This window comes from Ovis aries, chromosome 14, assembly GCF_016772045.2.
Source record: "Ovis aries strain OAR_USU_Benz2616 breed Rambouillet chromosome 14, ARS-UI_Ramb_v3.0, whole genome shotgun sequence".
Lineage (NCBI taxonomy): Eukaryota > Metazoa > Chordata > Mammalia > Artiodactyla > Bovidae > Ovis > Ovis aries.
Genome location: NC_056067.1, coordinates 63308548 through 63332761, shown reverse-complemented (window position 1 = coordinate 63332761; position 24214 = coordinate 63308548). Strand labels below are relative to the sequence as shown.

Sequence of the window (24214 nt, the reverse complement as noted above, 5' to 3'; positions counted from 1 at the left end):
TTAAAAGACGCTTACTCCTTGGAAGAAAAGTTATGACCAACCTAGATAGCATATTCAAAAGCAGAGACATTACTTTGCCGACTAAGGTCCGTCTAGTCAAGGCTATGGTTTTTCCAGTAGTCATGTATGGATGTGAGAGTTGGACTGTGAAGAAGGCTGAGCGCCGAAGAATTGATGTGTTTGAAGTGTGGTGTTGGAGAAGACTCTTGAGAGTCCCTTGGACTGCAAGGAGATCCAACCAGTCCATTCTGAAGGAGATTAACCCTGGGATTTCTTTGGAAGGAATGATGCTAAAGCTGAAGCTCCAGTACTTTGGACACCTCATGTGAAGAGTTGACTCATTGGAAAAGACTCTGATGCTGGGAGGGATTGGGGGCAGGAGGAGAAGGGGACGACCAAGGATGAGATGGCTGGATGGCATCACTGACTCGATGGATGTGAGTCTGAGTGAACTCCGGGAGTTGGTGATGGACAGGGAGGCCTGGCGTGCTGCGATTCATGGAGTTACAAAGAGTTGGACATGACTGAGCGAATGAACTGAACTGAACTGAACTGATTGGACCAGATGCCATGATCTTCGTTTTCTGAATGTTGAGCTGTAAGCCAACTGTTTCACTCTCCTCTTTCACTTTCATCAAGAGGCTCTTTAGTTCTTCTTCACTTTCCGCCAAAAGGGTGGTGTCATCTGCATAAGTGAGGTTATTGATATTTCTCCCAGCCATCTTGATTCCAGCTTGTGCTTCCTCCAGCCCAGAGTTTCTCATGATGTACTCTGCATAGAAGTTAAATAAGCAGGGTGACAATATACAGCCTTGACGTACTCCTTTTCCTATTTGGAACCACTCTGTTTTTCCATGTCTAGTTCTAACTGTTGCTTCCTGACCTGCATACAGGTTTCTCAAGAGGCAGGTCAGGTGGTCTGGTATTCCCATCTCTCTCAGAATTTTCCACAGTTTATTGTGCTCCACCCAGTCAAAGGCTTTGGCATAGTCAATAAAGCAGATATAGATATTTTTCTGGAACTCACTTGCTTTTTTGATTATCCAGCGGATATTGGCAATTTGATCTCTGGTTCCTCTGCCTTTTCTAAAACCAGCTTGAACATCTGAAAGTTCACAGTTCACGTATTGCTGAAGCCTGTCTTGGAGAATTTTAAGTATTACTTTACTAGCAGGTGACATGAGTGCAATTGTGTGGTAGTTTGAGCATTCTTTGGCATTGCCTTTCTTTGCGATTGGTATGAAAACTGACTTTTTCCAGTCTTGTGGCTACTGCTGAGTTTTCCAAAGTTGCTGGCATATCGAGTGCAGCACTTTCACAGCATCATCTTTCAGGATTTGAAATAGCTTAACTGGAATTCCATCACCTCCACTAGCTTTGTTCGTAGTGATGCTTTACCACACACACACGGAAAATGGGCCATTTAACATTTGTGTGCTCTCTCATTCCAGGTCTTCTGAAAACACTCAGGCTTAACAAGTTACTTTTCTACTCCCAATCGAAAGTAGACACATAGGAAGATTATCATTTCCATCACTTGTTAATGGGTTTTTACCTTATTAAGGGGCAATTTTAATATGGAAAATCCACATAAATCATTTAGAATGCTAGTTGACACACTCATATTGGAATAATTGAAGATCAAGAATTATCTTTTTAATTAAAAAAATTAAATTTAAACTCTAATTTCCTTTTTCTCTATAGCTGCTAATAAAATATGACCATCATAAATGTTTTTATCATAGATTCTCTTGCTTGTATATTCCATTTTTCTAAAAAATAAACTCATCACCCTTGAACAGTGGACAGCAACTGACATGACCACCACCAACTTCCCCCCCTCAGTAAGTGCCTGTGTCCCCAGGGTTCTGTGGAATGTTCTTTTCTCTCTAGAATGTGCTCACTCCTCCCCCATGGCGCTCCACCTCCTCAAGCAGCTGTTCCCTCAAGTAGAGTGTAGACATTGTTGTTGTTGTTCAGTCACTAAGTCATGTGTGACTTTTGCAACCCCATGGACTGCAGCATGCCAGGCTTCTCTGTCCTTCACTATCTCCCAGAGTTTGCCCAAACTCAAGTCCATTGAGTCCATGATGTCATCCAACCGTCTCATCCTCTGTCACCCTCTTCTCTTGCCCTCAATCTTTCCCAGCATCAGGGTCTTTCCCAATAGTCAGTTCTTAGCATCATGTGGTCAAACTATTGCGGCTTCAGCTTCAGCATCAGTCCTACCAATGAATATTCTCAGGGTTGATTTCCTTTAGGATTGATAGGTTTGATCTCCTTGCTGTCCAAAGGACTCTCAAGAGTCTTGCCCAGCACCACAGTCTAAAAACATGTTCTTCAGTGCTCAGCCTTCTTTATGTCCAACTCTCACATCTGTATATGCCTACTAGAAAACCACAGCTTTGACTATACGGACCTCTGTTGGCACAGTGCTTTCTAATACACTGTATAGGTTTGTCACAGCTTTTCATCCAAGGAGAAAGGTCTTTTAATTTTATGGCTGCAGTTACTATCCACAGTAATTTTGGAGCCCAAGAAAAGAAAATCTGTCACTGTTTTCATTTTTTCCCAATTTTTTTTTTTTTTTTTTTTTGCTTTGAAGTGCTTGGACCAGAGTTCAGGAGCTTCATTTTTTTTTTTTAATGTGTACGGTGTAGACATGGAGCCCAGTTATCCTCACATTTCTTCTTTTAAAAAAATAATTGATTATCAGCATTTGATGCTCACATTCTGCAGAATCTTAGTTCTTCAAGCACCTACAGAGGATGGGTTTACCTGGGTCATGGGTGTATTTCTTCTGTATAGCATCAATGTCTGGTACAGAGTAGGTGCTCTGCAATAATTTATGAACTGACCCAAGACGAGAAGTAAATTCCATTTCTGGATGAGACTGGGAAAATAAAATTCTGAGTCCTATTTGGAACCAGACTGTCCAGGGCTGACTCAGGACGAGAACCCAGGTCCCACCCTCTAGAGCAGGCGGTCAGACCAGGCAGAAAGAGAAAGAGGTGAGACCTCAGGTCGGGACTAGATGCCTCCTGAGCCCTGCCTGGAGACATCAGAGCCAGGTCCACAGAGGGGCCGCCCCCTTGCAGTGGGCCCACGGCTGTGGGAACCCCAAAAGGCTGTGACACCCTCCAGGGACCACATCCTGTTTGACCTCTAGGGCCCCGTGGTCTCCTCATCTGTTCAGAGCGGGGGTGGGGCGCCTGGGCGCTCAGAGCTGCAGCCATGCCTTCCATCCCCTCTGTGCTTCTCTGCCTTGGCCAGATGTGCAGGGCAGGGAGGGGACCGCAAAAGGGCACAGGATGCCCACCCCGCCCCCAGTTAACAGGAACCTCAGGGCTTGGGCAGCTGTAGGGGCCAGGGATCCTGACGGGGAGACAAACAACCCATGGTTTCAGTGGCAAATCTCTCACTTCCAGGGCTGATTCTGGGCCAGAGGACCCCAAACCCTGCAGGTGAATCCTCGCAGGGCTCCAAGGACCCATGTCTCACTTGAGCCCTGGGAACTTGTTGGGGGGTGAGGTGGGGGCACTGGGATTCTAGAGTCATGCTGGTGAAACCTGGAAGGGTTCCTGAGCTGAGCTGTGCAGTGAGTGGTGGGGAGGTCCTGGGACTCAGCCTCTGACTTCCTTCCAGGGACCTTCCACAAACTCATCATCTGGGCTGAGACTCTTTTGGACAGCTCAGGGTGCCCATGTTAATACACTGTATGCAGAGTTGGAATGTGAGAGTGAGCACACAGACCATCAGGGAGTATGCTGCAGCTGGCCTGCACTATTTGGAGAAGGAAATGGCAATGCATTCCAGTATTCTTGTGTGGAAATCCCATGAACATTGGAGCCTGCCAGCCTATACTGCATAGGGTTGCAAAGAGTCGGACACGACTGAGTGACTTCATTTTCTTTCATTTCATTTTAAAATTTATTTATTTCACTGGTTCCATTTTTAATCTCATAATATACATATTTTATTGAGTGTAGTTGACTTACAATGTTTCAGGTGCACAGGAAGGTGATTTTCAGTTATACAAACACGGGTACATTATTTTTCAAATTATTCTGCATTTTAGGTTATTACAAGATATTGACTATAGTTCCCTGTGCTATACAGTAAATCTTTGCTGCTTGTTGCATACCTGTTTTTTTAATTAGAAATCTAGCATTGTATTCATACCTCTATTTTTAAATTTATGGTGTATTTCACGTCAGTGTTATGCTGCACTGAGACTGAAAGTACGATGCCAGAATCCCACCATGTCCATGATAAAAGTAAATGGAAACAATGGCAATGTTAATTGTGGGAGGAAATATTGAACTGCATTATGTTGCTGGTGGGCTTTCCTGGTGATTCAGACGATAAAGAATCTGCCTGCAATGTAGGAGACCTGAGACGAACCCTTGGTTGGGAAGATCTCCTGGAGAAGGAAATGGCAACACACCCCAGCATTCTTGCCTGGAGAACCCCCATGGACAGAGGAGTCTGGCGGGTTGCAGCCCATGGGATCACAAAGACTCAAACACGACTGTGGGACTAATACTATTATCAAGGCTCTGGACCTGAAAGGTATAGTACTTGCCATTCATAAAGTGATAAAAAGTGGCAGACAGACAGAACCTTCTGTCTTGTCAGGGGCTTAGAGGGACATTATGAGCAGACCTGCATGGACAGCTTCAGGAACAAAGGATTCCTGGATTAAAAGATTTCCACAGTGGAGGGGACATAAGTATAGCTATGGCTGATCCATGTTGATGTATGGCAGAAGCCATCACAGTATTGTAATTGTCCTCAAATTAAAAATAAATAAATTAAGTGGAAAAAAAGGGTGATCCAGTGGTTGGGAATCTGCCTGCCCATGTGGGGGACACGGGCCCGATCCCGAGATAGGGAAGATTCCACATGTCTCAGTGCAGTTAAGCCCGTGGGCCACAAGCCCATGTGCCTAGAGCGGGTGCTCCACAACAAGAGAAGCCAAGGGGATGAGAGACCCTGCACCACAGCAAAGAGCAGCCCCCTTCCCACAGCTAGAGAAAGCCTGTGCACAGAGACGAAGAGCCAGCACAGACATTAATTTGTTAATTAAAACACTGCAACAACCAGCCACACTTCCTCCCCTTTTAGTGTGTGTGTGTGTGTGTGTGTGTGTGTAAGTGTGAAAGTGTGAGTTCACAGGTGGGTATTTAATCGATATTGTTCTCCCTTCTGCTTGGAATTTTCTTCCCCAAGGGCTAGGGCTATTTTACGTTCAGTAAACACTGTTTGACCATCCCTCTAACTCCGCAAAAAGCCCATCTAACTCAGGTAAGATGATTCTGTGGGGCACAAGTTCGCCATCTCATTGGTCTGCTGGCTTTCCAAATAAAGTCACTATTCCTTTCCTGAAGACCTCAGCACTCTGTCCCTTGACAAGCAAAGTGAGGTTGGACTCAAAGCACATTCATGAGACATTAGCAGACGTGTTGTTGATTTTAGATGAAATCCATAGACGTCACTCTCACAATTGATATCTGTGGTTTAAAAGAAAATACGCAGATGGCCAGCAGGCATATGAATCTGCTCAGCATTGCTAATTAGGAGAGAAAGGCAAATTGACACTGCAAGGAGGTACCACCTCATACCGATCAGAATGGCCATCATTAGGCAGTAGATGAATAATAGATGCTGGAGAGGGTGTGGAGAAGAGGGAAACCCTCTTACACTGTTGGGGGAATGGAAATCAGTGCAGCCACTGTGGAAAACAGTATGGCAGTTCCTCCAAAAGAGTAATAACAGAGTTTCCATATGATCCAACAATTCCAGTCCTGAGCACATATCTGGAAAAAAACTATACCTTGAAAAGATTCATGCACCCCTATGTTCATAGCAGCAAGACATCAGAACAGCCTAATTGTCCATCGACAGATGAATGGATAAAGAAGATGTATATGCTTATACACACAGAGAATGGAACACCACTCAGACACTTATACACACCGAGAATGGAATATCACCCAGACGTTTAAAAAATGAAATCATGCCATTTGCAGCAGCATGGATGGACCTGGAGTTTAACATATTAATGGAAGCAGACCGAAAGAGAAAGACGATTTTCCTGTGATATCACCCATATGTGGATCTAAAAGGAACATATCAATGAAACAGGAACAGACTCACAGACATAGAGAACAGGCTTGTGGTTGCCAAGGAGGGAAGGACTGGGAGCTTGGGATGAGCAGATGCAATCTATTTATACATAGAATGGATAAAGAATGAGGTCCTACAGTACGGCACAGGGAATTCTATTTAGTATCTTGCCATAAATCATAATGGAAAAGAATATATATGTTGAGCTGAATCAATTTGTTGTATGGCAGAAATGAACTATACTTCAATAATTTTTCTTAATTTTTTAAAATTTGTGGTTTTAATATCTGCAATGCAACACTATATGGCAGTAAAGATGCACAAACCGAAATGACAAGAATACAGGTCAATTCTGAGACATGAGAGTAAGTAAAAGATTTTAAGAAAGGTGACTGTACTGTTACTTCATTATATACATATGATCAAGAGGAGCCCAGATTTATTACTTAGGGAGCATCACTAATGTTAACAACCCCCACCCCCAGCACAATGGTGTGGAATCACTGCCCTTACTGAGGTTCTTTCCTGTCTATGAACAGCAGCGGAACTGGGTGTATGTCTGCCCTTGGCCTTCTGAAAGAGCTAGGCCATTTTGTCCCAGTTTGGAATTGACTGTCGTGGACATGCCCCTCACTCAAACATTCTGGAGCTTGGAAGTCTCTACTTCACTTACTTTGAGTTCGTGTGAGTATCTAGGAAGCAAGGTTGTCCACCTGTTGAGGCACAACAAATCCCCCTCCCAAAAAACACTGCAGTCACCTTTACACACATTATCTTTGTGTACATGCGTGGTTCTTGGATTGGAAAGGGAGGAAGAGAGAGAGACAGAGAGAGTGTTGTGTGTGCAAAGTCTCCACTCACAGTCACGAAATGATTTCAGAAGAGTCAGAGAAAGACAAATATCACATGATGTCGCTTATTTGTGACATCTAAGAAAATGAACTTATTTACAAAACAGACTCAAAGAGAATGAATTTATGGTTACCAGGAGCGATAGTGTCAGGGGAAGGTTATATTGTAAGTTTGGGATTGAAGTATACACATGGTTACATTAAAAATGGATGACCAACAAGGACCTACTGTATGAAACAGAGAGTTCTACTTAATATTCTGTAACTACCTAAGTGGGAAAAGAATTTGCAAAGCAGCAGATACATGTATCTGTATAACTGAATCACTTTGCTGTACACCTGAAACTAACACAGTTAGCTCCTTAATCACATATATTACAAGGCAGAATTTTTCCATATTTTCAAAGAGCCATAATATGCATGTCTGTTCCTTTCATAAGCATGCAGAATAAAAGTCTCTGTTCAGTTCAGTTAAGTTCAGTTGATCAGTCGTGTCCGACTCTTTGCGACCCCATGAATTGCAGCACGCCAGGCCTCCCTGTCCATCACCAGCTCCCGGAGTTCACTCAGACTCACGTCCATCGAGTCCGTGATGCCATCCAGCCATCTCATCCTCGGTCGTCCCCTTCTCCTCCTGCCCCTAATCCCTCCCAGCATCAGAGTCTTTTCCAATGAGTCAACTCTTCGCATGAGGTGGCCAAAGGACTGGAGTTTCAGCTTTAGCATCATTCCTTCCAAAGAAATCCCAGGGCCAATGTCCTTCAGAATGGACTGGTTGGATCTCCTTGCAGTCCAAGGGACCCTCAAGAGTCTTCTCCAACACCACAGTTCAAAAGAATCAATTCTTCAGTGCCCAGCTTTCTTCACAGTCCAACTCTCACATCCATACATGACCACTGGAAAAACCGTAGCCTTGACTAGACGGACCTTTGTTGGCAAGGTAATGTCTCTGCTTTCGAATATGCTATCTAGGTTGGTCATAACTTTCTTTCAAAAGATTAAGTGTCTTTTAATTTCATGGCTGCAGTCAGCATCTATAGTGACTTTGGAGCCCAGAAAAATAAAGTCTGACACTGTTTCCACTATGAATGAGTCTTTAATTGGCAACCTGCACTGAGCCTGACATACGAGGTGGGAACATGTGGTTTCTCTTCTGTGAAGAGTTAAGGTTAATGAGATTTATCATGAGCTTGGGAAAAGCTTCCTGCATGCTATACACTGAAGCACAGTTACTACTTCCTAAAGGCAGCAAGATCTGTTTGAATACTCTTACGTTGATAGCATTTAGAGAAACAAAAAGTGACGATCGGGTCATGAGGCGTGCCCAGTGCTGTGGCTCAGGTCAGACTTTCACCCCTGGCATGAGAAGAGGCTGGCCATCCTCCCATGTGACATGAACCAGGCTGACTGTACCAACAGCACCACCCGCCTTCCGCATCCTGTGACTCAGTCAGCTTTGCTCAGTTCTGCCTTCTGTCTCACAGAAGCAGAGCCATGTGCCCCACACTCCTCAGCTTCCTGAGTCTCGGTGAGTCCAGAAGACATGGTCATAGAATTTATGGTGGACATTAGGAGGTCTTCACACCACTGACCAGGTTCCCTGGATGAGGGTGCAAGGAGCATGGGGTCCATCAGGACAAGCCATCTCTGACATGCTTTTCCTTCTAGGATTGTGTGTGAGTCTGAGGACCTGGGCAGCTGTGGGTGAGTCCTCCCCATCCCTTATTTCTCTGTTGAGCAGAGCAGTTGTGGCTGATGCAGATGGCACTGGGGGCTGGGGTGAGCCCCCTGTCAGTACAGTGAGAGCCGCGTGTCCTGTGGATCCCAGGTCCTCCTATTGGCCTTGATACTCATCTTCACTCTCTCCAGAGGTTAGCCCAGCTCTGGACTCTGGACCTGAAGGCACAGTGTGAAGTCTGGGAGCTGGGAGCTGAGCACACTGAGTGCCATTTCTATCAAGAGAGGGGAGCAAGAGGCTGCAGCCCACAGACCCTCCCCTACAAGGTGGCTCGTGGCATCTCCAACTGGCCCTTAACAACAGGAACTGCAGGAAGCCCGCTGGACCTGACCCCAGGGAAGGGTCTGGCTATCAGGCAGGGGCACCTGGACCTTCTCACACATTTGATGTAGTTTGGCTAACAAAGGAGCCAGGGTCAAGGTTCACTTCCTTCTTTGCAGGCAAGTGGCTTTCTCACTGCTTAGTTGTCTTAGTGTTAGTTGCTCGTGTCCGACTCCTTTCGACCCCACGGACGGTAGCTCACCAGGCTCCCCTTGTCCATGGGATTCTCCAGACAAGAATATGGAGGGGGTTGCCATTTCCTTGTCCAGGGGATCTTGCCAACTCAGGGACTGAACCCTGCTCTCCTGCCTTGCAGGGAGATTCTTTACCATTTTGAGCTACAACAAATGCAACAGGGAAGTCCTTTCGCTTCTTGTCCATGCATCAGTTTTTCTGTGGTGTTTTATTTTGCCTTCATTGTGCAACTTGCAGGATCTCAGTTCCCTGATCAGGGTTTCAACTTGGGCCCTTGGCAGAGAAAGTGCCAAGTCCTAACCACTGGACCACCCAGGAATCCCCAGGTTTTTTGTATTTTGAGGCAAAGTTATTCACATTTTGTCAACCCAAAGAGTGATTCATGTCCTGAGAATCTCCGTGATGTCCATCCTAGGTTGATTGTGTCTCTATCTGTCCTCAGGCCCAAGGAGTCCTTGAGCATTAGGGTGATACAGTTTAGGGGAGGAAAATTCGAAGAATTATAGGGGAAGCTGACCCATGAGGGCAGTGGGGAGAGCTGACCGTTCCTATTTTCTGCTCAAAGCCTGTGCCTCTTCTCTCCTAGGTAAATATGAGAAGCTGTCTTTGTCCGCCTGGCCAAGCCCCGTGGTTCCCTTAGGACAGACTGTGACTCTTCAGTGTCACTCCCGTTCTCCACTTAAGAGATTCACACTGTTCAAAACAGATGGGAAACGGCATTTGCCTGAGCTCCAGGGACATTATTTCAACAACTTCACCCTTGGCCCAGTGACCAGAGAACATGCCGGGTCCTACACGTGTTCTGAAGCTGACTGGTCCGCACTCAGTGACCCCCTGCAGATTGTGGTCACAGGTAGGAGGGGTCCAGCCCAGCCTGGGACACCCGTGCCTGCAGGCAATGCTACACTAGGTACAAGTGCCCGTGCAGCCCAAGACTTCCTCAGGATCCCCAGCCAGGACCAGACCAGGGACAGAGAACCCACTCTGAGAGTTTAAACTCAGGGTGTTGAATAGAGGGATGGGGTGCCCCAGTGCAGGAAGGAGGAGCCTCCCTAGGCATTAGTTAGACAGGATGCTGCCACTGCCTGCCAGCAGGGAGGATGGGGAAAGACCCTGATCCAGCACCTGCCACCCAGTAGGGAGCTGTAATCCCGTATGAAGGAGCTGGAGCCCCAGGGAGGAGTCCCAGGAAAGTCTCCAGAGGCATGAGGTGGGGTCACAGGTGGGGAAGTGTTCCCTCTTTTCTCCATCTCTATCCCAGCGTCCTGCAGTCACCGCCCACATTCTAGATGAGTGTGAACGGAGCCAGGGTATGCATCCTCAGGCCCATCCCAGCCCCCACCACACATATTAGGGATGGGATGAAGCTGAGAGCATGGCAACCAGCTCCAGTATTCTCAACTGGAGAATCCCATGGACAGAGGAGCCTGGCTGGCTACAGTCCATGGAGCTGCACAGAGTCGGACTCAACTGAAGGGACGGAGTATGCATGCATGAGGCTGAGAGCAGACCCAACAGCTGAAGAGCTTAGAATAAACAGAGGGGGCTGAGGTCTGGAGAAAGAGAAGCATGAGCCAGAAAGAAAAGCATGAGCCAGAGAACAGGCTAAAGAGAACCCAACAGGACACACAGGTAGGGTAATTGGCTCCGCTCATAAATGGGGAGGAGATTTACACCTTCAGATGTCAGGGGAAGCACTGAGGTGACTCACTGAAGCTCACAACCTCTTTGCTCCTAGGTGTGTCCACAAAACCTGCCATCTCAGCCCACCCAGGGCCCCTCGTGCAGGTGGGACAGAATGTGACCCTCCGCTGTCACTCACTGGTGTGGTTTGACAAGTTTATCCTGCATCAAGAAAACAGCACAGAGCTATTTCAGAGATGTGGACAGATGCTCACTGGCGGGTATGCCGCAGCTGACTTCATCATTGGCCCCATGACTTTGGCGAGTGTGGGCACCTACAGATGCTATGGGTCTCTCAGACACTTCCCATATGAGTGGTCAGCCCCCAGCGACCCTGTGGACATCATCATCACAGGTGAGTGTGGCCAGCCAGTCCCTTCTGCTCTCTGTGTCACAGAAGGCCTGGTGTCCAGTCCAGCATCAGTACCAGGAGAGAATGACAGGCGTGCAGAGACACTCACGAACTCGGGAGAGGGAGCAAACCAGAGAGAGGAAGTGTGGACGCAGAAGGGAAAAGAGAACAGAGTCCCTGCCGTGTGCTAAGGGGAAGACACAGCCGGTGACAGAGGGAAGGAGCGAGAACGTGAAAGAACGACCAACTGAGAAAAATGTACCAGAGCGGGGATGCGGGCAGTTCCCGCTCTGGCAGCCAGAGATGGTGGTTACAGGGTTGGTTTCCCGCTTTCATGTCAGAGCTCCCTTCCTCTGTCAGCAGCACATTGTGGTACCAGACGCCCTGCAGTCCCGCCCCTGGGTGACCGAGATGGAGGTCGACACCCTGACATTGCTCAGCCTCTCAGTTTAACCTGTCCTTCTGGACAAAGAGAGCGGGAGTGGTCCCTCCAACCCTCCCTGCTAAGGAGTTCCTTCCAGCCCCTGTGGGTGGGCAGGGCAGCACTGACACTCCCTCAAGAAAGAGGTGGTCAAAGATCCTGTGAGATTCTGGCAATTTTCACTCCCTAATCTCTTCTTCTGGGTCAATGCCATGTTTTCTTTTGGTCCCGAGCAGTAGTTAGTAGTCTGTTTATTTAGTAGTAGTTTGTCTATTTCAAGATAATGGCACATCTGGTTGATTTTTAAAATTTATTTTATCTTATTACGTTTGTTGAAGTCTAGTTGAATTGAGATGTTGTGAATTTCTGTTGTATAACAGAGTGATTCAGTTTTTCATATACATATATTCTTTCTTTAAAAAAGAACATTAAATGACAATCCATTCTTAAAATTATTTACTATTTTAAAAGGATTTTAAACAACACCCCATATTTAAAGTTATTCTGAATTTTTTCCTGTGCTGAGTATCCATTACTGTGGGTCTTTCTCTCCTGGCGGTGGGCGGCCTTCTCATTGCAGTGCCTCTCTTGTTGCACACTTCCGGCTTTAGTCCTATACTTAGGACTAGAGTTACTTTGTGCTCTAAGATCAAGGTCTCCTCCTTCCAGGTCTCTCCAGGAAACCCTCTCTCTCAGCCCAGGGGGGCCCCGTGGTGAGGTTAGGAGAGAACGTGACGTTGGTCTGCAGCTCCGAGAGCGACTTTGACCAGTTCCATCTGCTCAGGGAGGGGGAGGACCTTGGGCGCCTCCTCACTGGGGGGCGGGGCCCCCACGGAGCACTCCAGGCAGAGTTCCCTCTGGGTCCTGGGACCCCAGCTCACAGCGGGGTCTACAGGTGCTACGGCTCCTTCACGCGCTCTCCCTACTCGTGGTCAGACTCCAGCGACCCACTGTTCCTGTCTGTCACAGGTGAGGAACCTCTTCCTGGCCCATGCTTTGTTGTTCCTGTTCAGTCGCTATGTTGTGTCCAACTCTCTGCCACCCTGTGGACTGCAGGACGACAGACTCCTCTGTCCTTCACGATCTCCTCCTCATGGATCACAGCCTTGTAGTGGTGAAGGGGCCTTCGTACATCAGGGAAGCTATGAGCCAGTCGTGCAGGGCCACCCAAGCCTGAAGGGTCATAGTGAAGAGTCCTGACTAAAGGTGGTCCCCTGGAGGAGGAAATGGCAACTCATTCCAGTATTCTTGCCTGGATAACCCATGAAGCGTCCCATGTTTACAATACACTAAATCTCATTGCGGTGTCAAGAAGGCTGTTTGGCTTTTCCCATAATATCTTACTGTATCAATGAGCTCCTTCTCAAGGTCTCCATGCTGGCGTCAGAGGACCTTAGGGCTTCTGGAGAAATGGAGGCAATGAGAACCAGAGAGGAAGAGAGATGGTAGATGGCATCTCAGCCCTCTTCCACCTCCTGTATGGATGCTCCACAGCAGAGTCCTATCTATCCAGGCAAATAAAGAAAAGGGTCAGGGTAGACCCAGGAGGAGGAGAGGCTGGGCTCATTCGGGAGGATCCGAGATGCATCGGCCCCTTGCTCTTAGTGTTTTCCCAGTAGCACCTCTGACATACAGGTGATTTCCCAATTAAGGAGCATAGACACTCATTCCAGGAGCAGAGAGGATGTCTCTTGCTTACAGCTGTCTTTCATCACCAGGCATATCCTTCCCACCTCTTTCCATCATTTCTTCTCCAGGATGGAGGGTCTACTCAATGCATTCACAGGAAGGAGCCAGAAGCTCTCCCCTCCCCCATCAGTGCTCTGAGGGATGACAGAGTCAAGGACAGGCAGGAGGTCAACCTTCCAGAAACAACAGTCCTCCTTTGGTGGGGTGAGGAAGGTTACTGTTCACCCCTTCTGTCTTTTCTCCCCTAGGATCCACTACAAGTACTTGCCCATCAACCATGGATCCACACACCACAGAAGGTAAGCAAGACAGTCTCCTATCTCAGCAAATTTCTGAGAAGACAGAGGGCTCTGGTTTGAGCATTGGTTCTACCACCTCCCAGCTCTGTGACTTTGGGCTCTTCAATGTTCCTGTCACGTCAGAATTTGAGATCATGGTCTGTACTAGAACCAGAGGGGGCATTGAATTTCTCATTCTCTGGGACTGGGAATTTCTACATTGAACAAAGCAAGACAGAGTGACTTGACCCCATGCTTAAGGGAGCTGCTCACCTTCCCTCCACCAGCATCTTTGGGGAAGGATGGGGGCAAGGGGAGGATTTTAGGGAGCACCTTCAGTATGTACTATTCCTCTGCTAGTGTTTTATGAACTAAACATTCCACAGTTCAGAAGTGTCGTGTCTTCCTGGAGATCCCATTCCAGGCATCTGTGGATGGAGCGGGAAATATATGGAGGATTAAAGCAGATCCATTCATGCAAAAGCACCATGCCTTGTAATACAGGCAGCAGAGAAAAACGGCATGGGAGCCCAGGGGACCTGGTTTCAGACCACTGCTGGTTGCATGGCTTACTTCATCCCCTGCTAGCATCTCTCCTGGATGCTTTGGTGCCTCCTGGGAAGTGCAGACCATAACTGATCAGGTTGAGAGCTGCTGACACAATTTGACACAAGGATATAATAACTCCTGCGTGTAGGGGCAGGCTGTATACAACGAATAACCAGACCTTCTTCCGTTGGCTTGTTGGCAGAAGCACGGCTTCCTCAAGGCCACTCCAGCCAGCTGCACCTTCTCCTTAGGCTCTCCATAGCCTTCATCTATACCAGCATCTTCCTTGCTGTTCTTGTCTGTCACTGGTTACCCATAAAGTAAGTATGAAGAGCCAAACTGTCACTGGTGTTCTACCCACAATCGTAAGTCTGAAGGAGGAAAGCACAGCATCATCTGACCCAGGGGGAGGTGGGCTCATAGCAGAGAATGGCGTTTTCACTTCCTGTAGGTTAAAAACTGAATTCCATTGTTGTAATCCCTGAGGGAATATCTTCCAGAGAACAATGGAACCATGTTCTTTTTATGAAAATATGTGTTAATTTATTTATTTATTTTTTACTTTACAATATTGTATTTGTTTTGCCATACATCAACATGAATCCGCCACAGGTATACACGTGTTCCCCATCCTGAACTCCCCTCCCTCCTCCCTCCCTGTACCAGCTGCATCCGGTCTCAGCTGCAGCATGGGGGGTCCTCATTGCAGTGCTCGGGTGCAGTTCAAGGCTCCAGAGCTCACGGGCTCAGCAGTTGAGGATAGTTGCAGCATTGAGGATAGTTGCTTCAAGGCATGTGGAATCTCAGTTCTCCCACCAGGGTTAGAACCCACGCTCCCTGAACTGGAAGGTTGACTTTAAATCCCTGGGCCACCAGGGACATTCCAAGCCCTGTTCTTCCATTCAACCACATCTGTTCTTCTCCCCTTGATGATCTTGGGAATCTGCTGATACGCATTAGAGGATGGTCTATAACAGAAGATGTAGGATGGGCTCTGTGGGTTTGTACAGATTCCTGAGAGACTCCATCAGTGGCAGGGCTTATATATGGGATTTTTTTTTTTAATTTAGTGGAGTAGACAGACTCAGCAACCTGGGGCACACCATTGCCTTTTGGCTTTGATGTCCCCACCAAAGATATGGAGTTCTAGAAGAATCCCCCCACCCCAAGAGCCTTGAGTCTCTTCCATTCGCAGATGTTGCCATCACGGAAGGAGAGCCCAAGGAAGACAGAACAGTGAATGGCGAGGTGGATCCTCCCAGCCCAAACCCTTGCCATAGCCTGAGCCCCTCCAATGCCCAATGCTCCAGCCTTCCAAGATCGCATTTCATTCTATCATTCACATCTTCCACTCAGGACCCATCAGCAGAGGATGTGATATTCGTCCACTTGAACCACAGGACCCTCTCTGAGAGACTGTTCACTCCCACTCCCCTGAGCCCCATGCACCTCTTCACCGAGACCAGTATCTATGAGGAATTCGATGTAAACCAAGACCATGCTGACACTGACCTGGCCCCATCCTTTGAGCACACAGAGTGTTATAAATTGAAGACCTAGATCTCTTTCTAAAGGGGTTTCTCCGTGGGCACTCCTTCTCCCCCTCCAAAGCAGCCCAGCAGCTCTGAAGTTGAGTGGAGTCCAAGAATTATAGGATCGTCTTCAAGAATCCCACCACCTCTTAGTAATCCCCTGGCTATTCAAACACTCTGTTTTAACTATCTAACCTTTTGGGAGAAGGTATTCTAATCAATTGCACATACAGGGTAGGTTACCATGATCATCCTACTTTTTTGAAAATTCCAGTAAAGCATAAAAATTTGCAAGTTGAGACTTCAAATTATGCAGTTTGAAATAAAAGAAAGCCATTTTTTTATTAAAAAAAAAAAACCTCTGTTCAGTAATAGTTTACAAGGGTGAACTTGTTTACAAGACAGAAACAGACTTGTAGACTTGGAAAACTGCCAGGGTCCAGCCCCGGTGGATCCAAGGTAATTCGAAGAGGAGATGGAGTAGGCCTCCTAGGAAAAAACTTACTTAATTACAGATATAGGGAGAGATTAGAAATGGATAGTGTCGTAGGAAATACTAGTGGAGAAAAAGAGGCTGAATAACTTGGTTTACATGGAATACCAATCACCACCTACGTAGGCCACAAGCGTCTTTCCGTTTTCCCAAAGGAAAGGAGGCACTGAGGCCTCCCTGGTCTGATCTTAGAAGCTCAGGCAAAGTTAGCAGGCTTGGTGAGTACCCACGTACCAGATGGGAATTCAGCCAGAAGGGGAAAGAACGACACGGGGGAATCAGTCTTTCCAGAAACTGATCCAATTTCTTTATTTTTCAGGTTTGCTTATATACTTTTTGTTATACATAGGGATGAATACAGAGTCACGTGGGGGTCAGCAGACCTGACCCTTGTCACAATCAGGTGCCTCATATAAAATTATACAAAAGTCTTATGGGTTTTACACCCATCTTCTGGCCATGAGGCCTGCTGACATTTTATGACCCTTTCTGATAACAGTCAGTCAACCAGAAAACTTATTTTTTCCAGGGGTGATTTTTTTCTTAAGCCAAGTGCCACCCTCCAAATAAAGTTGCATTCCTATAGGGTGAGGGTGTAATGGGTTATAATCAAGAAAGGAATTTACTTAGCCTAAAGTTTAACATGATTAATCTTAAAGATTCATACTTATTTCTCCTATATGCTAGTTATATTCATTATAAGGGCAAGGAATGTGGAGATTTAGCAGCAAACATCAGCCCAACAAATGAAAACCCTTCACCAATGTTCCCCTTAAGATCTATTTAGTCTTAAGATAGTGATAAAGTTACATTTTTACATAACAAGGACACAGTGATTTATAACAAAATACAGTGATCTATAACAAAGGAGAAAATTCATTAACTCAAAAAGTCTAGTACTGCTAACATCAAAAACTACTATATTTGCTTTTCTATATTCCAAATATATTGATTAATATATTCCCAGGTGCCTAAGGATATGGAGGCCTGGTGGCAATCATTGACTCAACAATGACAAAAGCTCTATGCTAATTAAGACTTTCAAAATACTCCAAACTCTCTGTGCTGTTTATGGTTGAGAGGTTGTCACACAAGCTAGTCTGTCAGCGGAGAGGTTTGACCTGAGACACCCTTGTCACACCCAGGGCAGGGAATTAGCAGGAATTATTGGCACAACAAATGAAAAACCCTTCACCAATATAATTCTTAATCAACTCACTATACTATACTAATAATTTTGTAACTTCTCAAAAGAGTCTGCATTTAGAAAGTTTTAAAGGATCTCGTGCCTCTCACGGTTGGGAGGCTGTAAACAATCACATGGGGCCGGACGAACCCGCTCAGGCAGGCTAGAGAACCTTCAGAGGAGTTTGTAAGTTGAAACACTCTTGCCACACCCAGGAATTTTTATTAACTGGAGCTGCAAGGTAACTCCTTCTCCGAGAGAAATGGTGATGGGGGAGAGCCCCCGTAAAGTCAGAGGTGTAGGTGACAGCATAAGTAAAGTAGGCAGACTCTGGTTTGGGGGGTAGATGCTCAGGAACAGGGGGTTTACCTGAGGCTCAATCCCACCTTTGCGTATGCCAAAGTCTCCTTCCTCATGACCTTTGCCATGGGCGGAGTTCCTCACGCTGGCTCCGGGAAGAAAACAAACTTAGAGTTACAGAGGGGAAGGATGGGGGGAGAGAAAGACTGGAAGTTTAAGATTGACATGTGCACACTGCTATATTTAAAACAAAAGGCTTTCCATGAAACAGTAATAAAAGCAATGCAAGTTGGCCAAATAGAAAGATGTATTCTGTTTGAGATATCTAGCGTGGTGCCACTTGCCACATGAGGCTGCATGTGTGCGTGCTAAGGCGATTCAGTCATGTTCAACTCTTTGTGACCCCATGGATGATGTGTAGCTCGCTAGGCTCCTCTGTGCATGGGACTCTCCACTCAAGGTCCTGAAGTGGGTTGCCATTCCCTTCTCGAGGGGATCTTCTAGACCCAGGGACCGAACCCTCATCTCTCATGTCTTTTGCATTGGCAGGTGGGTTCTTTACCATCAGGGAAGGCCTCTCAGCATTTTCCCAGCCGTGTGCCCTGAGGGTGCTGGGGTTCAAGGGGTAGAAACAGGACAACAAGATCCCCCTCAGTCTGGATCTGCACTGGCAGATAAAGTAGTCACCCAGCCACGAGGTACAGACAATGACTCTACACGTATATGAAGCAGAGCATTCACTTCTTCAGTCACACCCACCGCATTTCAAGTGCTCAGTAGCGTCATGTGGCCAGGTGCCATGGTGCTGGACAGAGCAGATGTTAAAAAGTGCCATCACCACAGAGAATTCTAGTGGACATTCCACTCCAGATCACTGAGGGCTGCAGGGGAACACTTGCCCCACTGAGGCTTTGCATGTGTTGTGTTAATCCATCGATATTTGCAAGTTTTGTCTTTTTTGCTTCTTTTCACCAAAGCAAAGATTTGAGAAGCTGTGCTTTTTAAGTTATCAGCTTTGGCACAATGCGGTTTGGCTCAACCAAGCGGAGGGCTGAACAGGATAACACCATGAGGACCCTAGTGTGAACTGAGCTGGCAAATGGGCTGAAAATCAAGCTCCTCAGAGCCTTAGTTGCTCATTGAGCTCTCTGGGTGATGTCTCTCCTGGCTTAGAACTAAACCGCCCAAGAACTCTTTTACCAAGAAATGTCAGGATCGCTTAAAGTGAAGACATTCTGGGGCTCCCGTGTTGCTACTGTCACTGTTTCCATTTTTCCCCTAATTATCCTTTTTTTTTTTTTTTTTTTTTTGGCCTCTAGGTGCAGGGAGCAGATGTCATAATCTTCATTTTTCTGAATGTTCACAGTGTAGACATGAACCCCAGTTATTCTCATATATCTTCTTCTAAAAAAATATTTGAATGTTAGCATTTGATGCCCTCATTCTGCAGAATCTCAGCTCTTCAAGCACCTACAGAAGATGGGTTTACCTGGGTCATGGGTGTATTTCTGCTGTGTGGCACCAATGCCTGGTACAGACTAGGTGCTCTGCAATAATTTATGAACTGACCCAAGATGAAAAGTAAATTCCATTTCTGGAAGGGACTGGGAAAATAAAGTTTTGAGCCCTCTTTGGAGCCAGATTCTCCAAGGCTGATTCAGGATGAGAACCTGGGTCCCACCCTCTAGAGCAGGCGATCAGACTGGGCAGAGAGAAAAAGAGCTGAGACCTCAGGTCTGGGCTGAGATGCCTCCTGAGCCCTGCCTGGAGATATCGGCGCCAGGTCAACAGAGGGGCCGCCCCCTGCTGTGGTTCCATGGCCATGGGAACCCTGAGGGGCAGTGCAGCCCCCAGGGGCCACATCCTGTTTGTCCTCTAGGGCCCCATGGTCTCCTCATCTGTACAGAGCAGGGGTGGGGGCGGCTGGGCGCTCAGAGCTGCAGACATGCTTCCATCCTCTCTGAGCTTCTCCTCCGCGGCCAGATGTGCAGGGCAGGGAGGGGACTGCAGGAGGGCAAAGGATGCCCACCCTGCCCCCAGCTCATGGGAACCTCAGGGCTCAGGCAGCTGTACGGGCCAGGGATCCTGATGGGGAGAGAATCAGCCTAAGCTTTTGGTGACAAATCTCTCACTTCCAGGGCTGAGTCTGGGCCAGAGGACCCCAAACCCTGCAGGTGAATCCTCGCAGGGCTCCAGGGACCCATGTCTCACTTGAGCCCTGGGAACTTCTGGGTGGCGAGGTGTGGGCACTGGGATTCTAGAGTGATACTGGTGAAACGTGGAAGGGTTCCTGAGCTGAGCTGGGGAGTGAGGGGTGGGGAGGTCCTGGGACTCAGCCTCTGACTTCCTTCCAGGGACCTTCCACAAACTCACCATCTGGGCTGAGACTCTGGGGCAGCTCAGGGTGCCCATGTGAATACACCGTATGCAGAGTTGGAATGTGAAAGTGAGCACACAGACCATCAGGGAGTATGCTGCAGTTGGCCTGCACTATTTGGAGAAGGAAATGGCAATGCATTCCAGTATTCTTGCGTGGAAAACCCCATGAACATTGGAGCCTGCCAGCCTACAGTGCATAGGGTTGCAAAGAGTCAGACATGACTGAGTGACTTCATTTTCTTTCATTTCATTTTAAAATTTATTTATTTCACTGGTTCCATTTTTAATCTCATAATATACATATTTTATTGAGTGTAGTTGACTTACAATGTTTCAGGTGCACAGGAAGGTGATTTTCAGTTATACAAACACGGGTACATTATTTTTCAAATTATTCTGCATTTTAGGTTATTACAAGATATTGACTATAGTTCCCTGTGCAATACAGTAAATCCTTGTTGCTTGTTGCATACCTGTTTTTTTAATTAGAAATCTAGTATTGTATTCATACTTCTATTTTTAAATTTATGGTGTATTCCACGTCAGTGTTATGCTACACTGAGAGTGAAAGCATGATGCCAAAATCCCACCATGTCCATGATAAAAGTAAATGGAAAACAATGGCAATGGTAATTGTGGGAGGAAATATTGAATTGCATTATGTTACTGGTGGGCTTTCCTGGTGATTCAGATGATAAAGAATCTGCCTGCAATGCTAGAGACCTGAGACAAACCCTCGGTTGGGTAGATCTCCCGGAGAAGGAAATGGCAACCCACCCCAGCATTCTTGCCTGGAGAACCACCATGGACAGAGGAATCTGATGGGTTGCAGCCCATGGGATCACAAAGACTCAGACATGACTGTGGGACTAAAGCTATTATCAAGGCTCTGAACTTGAAAGGTATAGTACTTACCGTTTGTAAAGTGATAAAAAGTGGCAGAATAGACAGGTTGTTGGGGGCTTAGAGCGACATTATGACCAGACCAGCATGGACAGCTTCAAGAACAAAGGATTCCAGGATTTAAAGATTTCCACAGTGTAGGGGAAATAAGTATAGCTATGGCTGACCCATGTTGATGTATGGCAGAAGCTATCACAGTATTGTAATTGTCCTTAAACAAAAATAAATACGGGGAAAAAAAGTTTGCAACAGGACTTTGGTGGTCCACTGGTTGGGAATCTGCTTGCCCATGTTGGGGACATGGGCTCGATCCCGAGACCCGGAGAATTCCACGTGCCTCAGTGCAGTCAAACCCGTGGGCCACAAGCCCATGTGCCTAGAGCGGGTGCTCCACAACAAAAGAAGCCACGGCGATGAGAGACCCTGCTCCACAGCAAAGAGCAGCCCCCTTCCCACACCTAGAGAAAGCCTGTGCACAGAGACGAGGACCCAACACAAAGCAGCAATTAGTTAACTAAAAATTGCAACAACCAGCCACACTTCCTCCCCTTTTAGTGTATGTGTGTGTGTAAGCGTGAAAGTGTGAGTTCACATGTGGGTATTTAATCTATATTGTTCTCCCTTCTGCTTGGAATTTTCTTCCCCATAGGCTAGGGTTATTTTACATTCAATAAACACTGTTGGACCATCCCTCTCACTCCCCAAAAAGCCCCTCTAACTCAGGTAAGATGATTCTATGGGGCACAAGTTCGCCATCTCGTTGGTCTGCTGGCTTTCCAAATAAAGTCACTATTCCTTTCCTGAAGACCTCATCACTCTGTCCCTTGACAAGCAACGTGAGGTTGGAATCAGAGCACATTCTTGAGACATTAGCAGAGGTGTTGTTCATTCTAAACAAAATCCATAAACGTCACTCTCACAATTGATATCTGTGGTTTAAAAGAAGATACGCAGATGGCCAACAGGCATATGAAAAGATGCTCAGCATTGCTAATTAGCAGAGAAAGGCAAATCGACACTGCAAGGAGGTACCACCTCATACCGATCAGAATGGCCATCATTAGACACTTGATGAATAACAGATGCTGGAGAGGGTGTGGAGAAGAGGGAAACCCTCTTACACTGTTGGGGGAGTGTAAACTGGTGCAGCCCCTGTGGAAAACAGTATGGCAGTGCCTCAAAAAAGTGAAAACAGAGTTTCCATATGATCCAACAATTCCAGTCCTGAGCATATATCTGGAAAAAAACTATACCTTGAAAAGATTGATGCACCCCTATGTTCATAGCAGCAAAACTTACAATAGCCAAAACATGGGAACAGCCTAATTGTCCATCGACAGATGAATGGATAAAGAAGATGTATCTGCTTATACACACAGAGAATGGAACACCACTCAGACATTTAGAGAATGAAATCATGCCGTTTGCAGCAGCATGGATGGACCTGGAGATTAACATATTAAGTGAAGTAGACAGAAAGAGAAAGACAATTTTCCTGTGATATCACCCGTATGTGGAATCTAAAAGGAACATATCAATGAAACAGGAACAGACTGACAGACATAGAGAACAGGCTTGTGTTTGCCAAGGAGGGAAGCACTGGGAGCTTGGGATGAGCAGATGCAATCTATTTATACAGAGAATGGATAAAGAATGAGGTCCTACAGTATGGCACAGGGAATTCTATTCAGTATCTTGCCATAAATCATAATGGAAAAGAATATATATGTTGAGCTGAATCAATTTGTTGTATGGCAGAAATTAACTATGCTTCAATACAGTTTTTTAATTTTTGAAAATTTGTGGTTTATATCTCTGCAATGCAACACTACATGGCAGTAAAAATGCACAAACTGAAATGACAAAGAACACAGATCAATTCTGAAACATGAGAGTAAGTAAATAAAAGGACATTTTAAGAAGGGTGACTGTGCTGTTACTCCATTACATACATAATAATCAGGAGGAGACCAGATTTATTACTTCCGGAGCATCACTAATGTTAACAGTCCACACCTGCAGCACAATGGTGTGGAATTACAGCCCTTACTGAGGTTCTTTCCTGTCTATGAACAACAGCTGAACTGGGTGTATGTCTGCCCTTGGCCTTCTGAAAGAGCTAGGCCATTTTGTCCCAGTTTGGAGTTGATTATTTGTGGACACGCCCTTCATTCAAGCATTCTGGAGCTTGGAAGTCTCTACTCCACATATTTTGCGTTCATCTGAGTGTCTAGGAAGCAAGGTTGTCCACCTGTTTAGGCAGAACAAATCCCCCTCCCAAAAAACACCACAGTCACCTTTACACACGTTATCTTTGTGTACATGTGTGGTCCTTGGATTGGAAAGGGAGGAACAGAGAGAGACAGAGAGAGTGTTGTGTGTGCAAAGTCTCCACTCACAGTCACAAAATAATTTCAGATGAAGAAGAGTCAGAGAAAGACAAATATCACATGATATCACTTATTGGTGACATCTGAGAAAATGAACTTATTTACAAAACAAACTCACAGAGAATGAACTTACAGTTACCAGGTGTGATAGTGTCAGGGTGAGGTTATATTGTAAGTTTGGGATTGACGTATACACACGGTTATATTAAAAATGAATGACCAAGAAGGACCTACTGGATAAAACAGAGAATTCTACTTAATATTCTGTAACTACCTAAGTGGGAAAAGAATTTGAAAAGCAAGAGATGCATGTATATGTGTAACTGAATCACACTGCTGTACACCTGAAACTAACACAGTTAGTTCCTTAATCACATATATTACTATATAGAATTTTTTCATATTTTCAAAGAGCCATAATATGCATGTCTGGTCCTCTCATAAGAATGCAGAATAAAAGTCTCTGTTAATAAAAGTCTTTAATTGGCAATCTGCACTGAGCCTGACATACCAGGTGGGAACATGTGATTTCTCTTCTGTGAAGAGTTAAGGTTAATGAGATTTATCATGAGATGGGAAAAGCTTCCTGCATGCTATACACTGAAGCACAGTTACTACTTCCTAAAGGCAGCAAGATCTGTTTGAATACTCTTACGTTGATAGTGTTTAGAGAAACAAAAAGTGACGATCGGGTCATGAGGCGAGCCCAGTGCTATGGCTCAGGTCAGACTTTCATCCCTGGCGTGAGAAGAGGCTGGCCATCTTCCCATGTGACATGAGCCAGACTGACTGTACCAACAGCACCGCCCGCCTTCCGCATCCTGT

General features: G+C 46.2%; 1 protein-coding gene across 8 annotated transcripts; it reads left to right on the top strand.

The window, feature by feature from the left end:
• Positions 1-8423: 8423 nt before the first annotated feature.
• Positions 8424-21248, top strand: LOC101103380 (putative killer cell immunoglobulin-like receptor like protein KIR3DP1). Of its 8 annotated transcripts, XM_042232511.1 has the most exons (8): positions 8424-8508; positions 8649-8684; positions 9821-10087; positions 10973-11272; positions 12360-12659; positions 13628-13678; positions 14409-14526; positions 15402-16077. In XM_042232511.1, exons 1-8 carry the CDS (start codon positions 8475-8477, stop codon positions 15484-15486), a joined length of 1191 nt encoding a protein of 396 aa, XP_042088445.1. In that variant the 5' UTR covers positions 8424-8474; the 3' UTR covers positions 15487-16077. The 8 variants fall into 8 exon arrangements, with proteins under 8 accessions (XP_042088445.1, XP_042088447.1, XP_042088446.1 ...); XM_042232513.2 differs by lacking the exon at positions 15402-16077 and adding an exon at positions 20072-21248 and having other exon boundaries at positions 8424-8684; XM_042232512.2 differs by lacking the exon at positions 15402-16077 and adding an exon at positions 19856-20054 and having other exon boundaries at positions 8424-8684.
• The last annotated feature ends 2966 nt before the right edge of the window (positions 21249-24214 follow it).

What these genes read in the sequence shown, in the direction of transcription:
- LOC101103380 (XM_042232510.1), top strand. Translation starts at nt 8,585, where the DNA reads ATGAGGGTGCAAGGAGCATGGGGTCCATCAGGACAAGCCATCTCTGAC. An exon ending in GAGGACCTGGGCAGCTGTGG is followed by an intron (nt 8,685 to 9,820) that starts GTGAGTCCTCCC and finishes CTTCTCTCCTAG; the next exon opens with GTAAATATGAGAAGCTGTCT. An exon ending in TGTCACTGGTTACCCATAAA is followed by an intron (nt 14,527 to 15,401) that starts GTAAGTATGAAG and finishes TTCCATTCGCAG; the next exon opens with ATGTTGCCATCACGGAAGGA.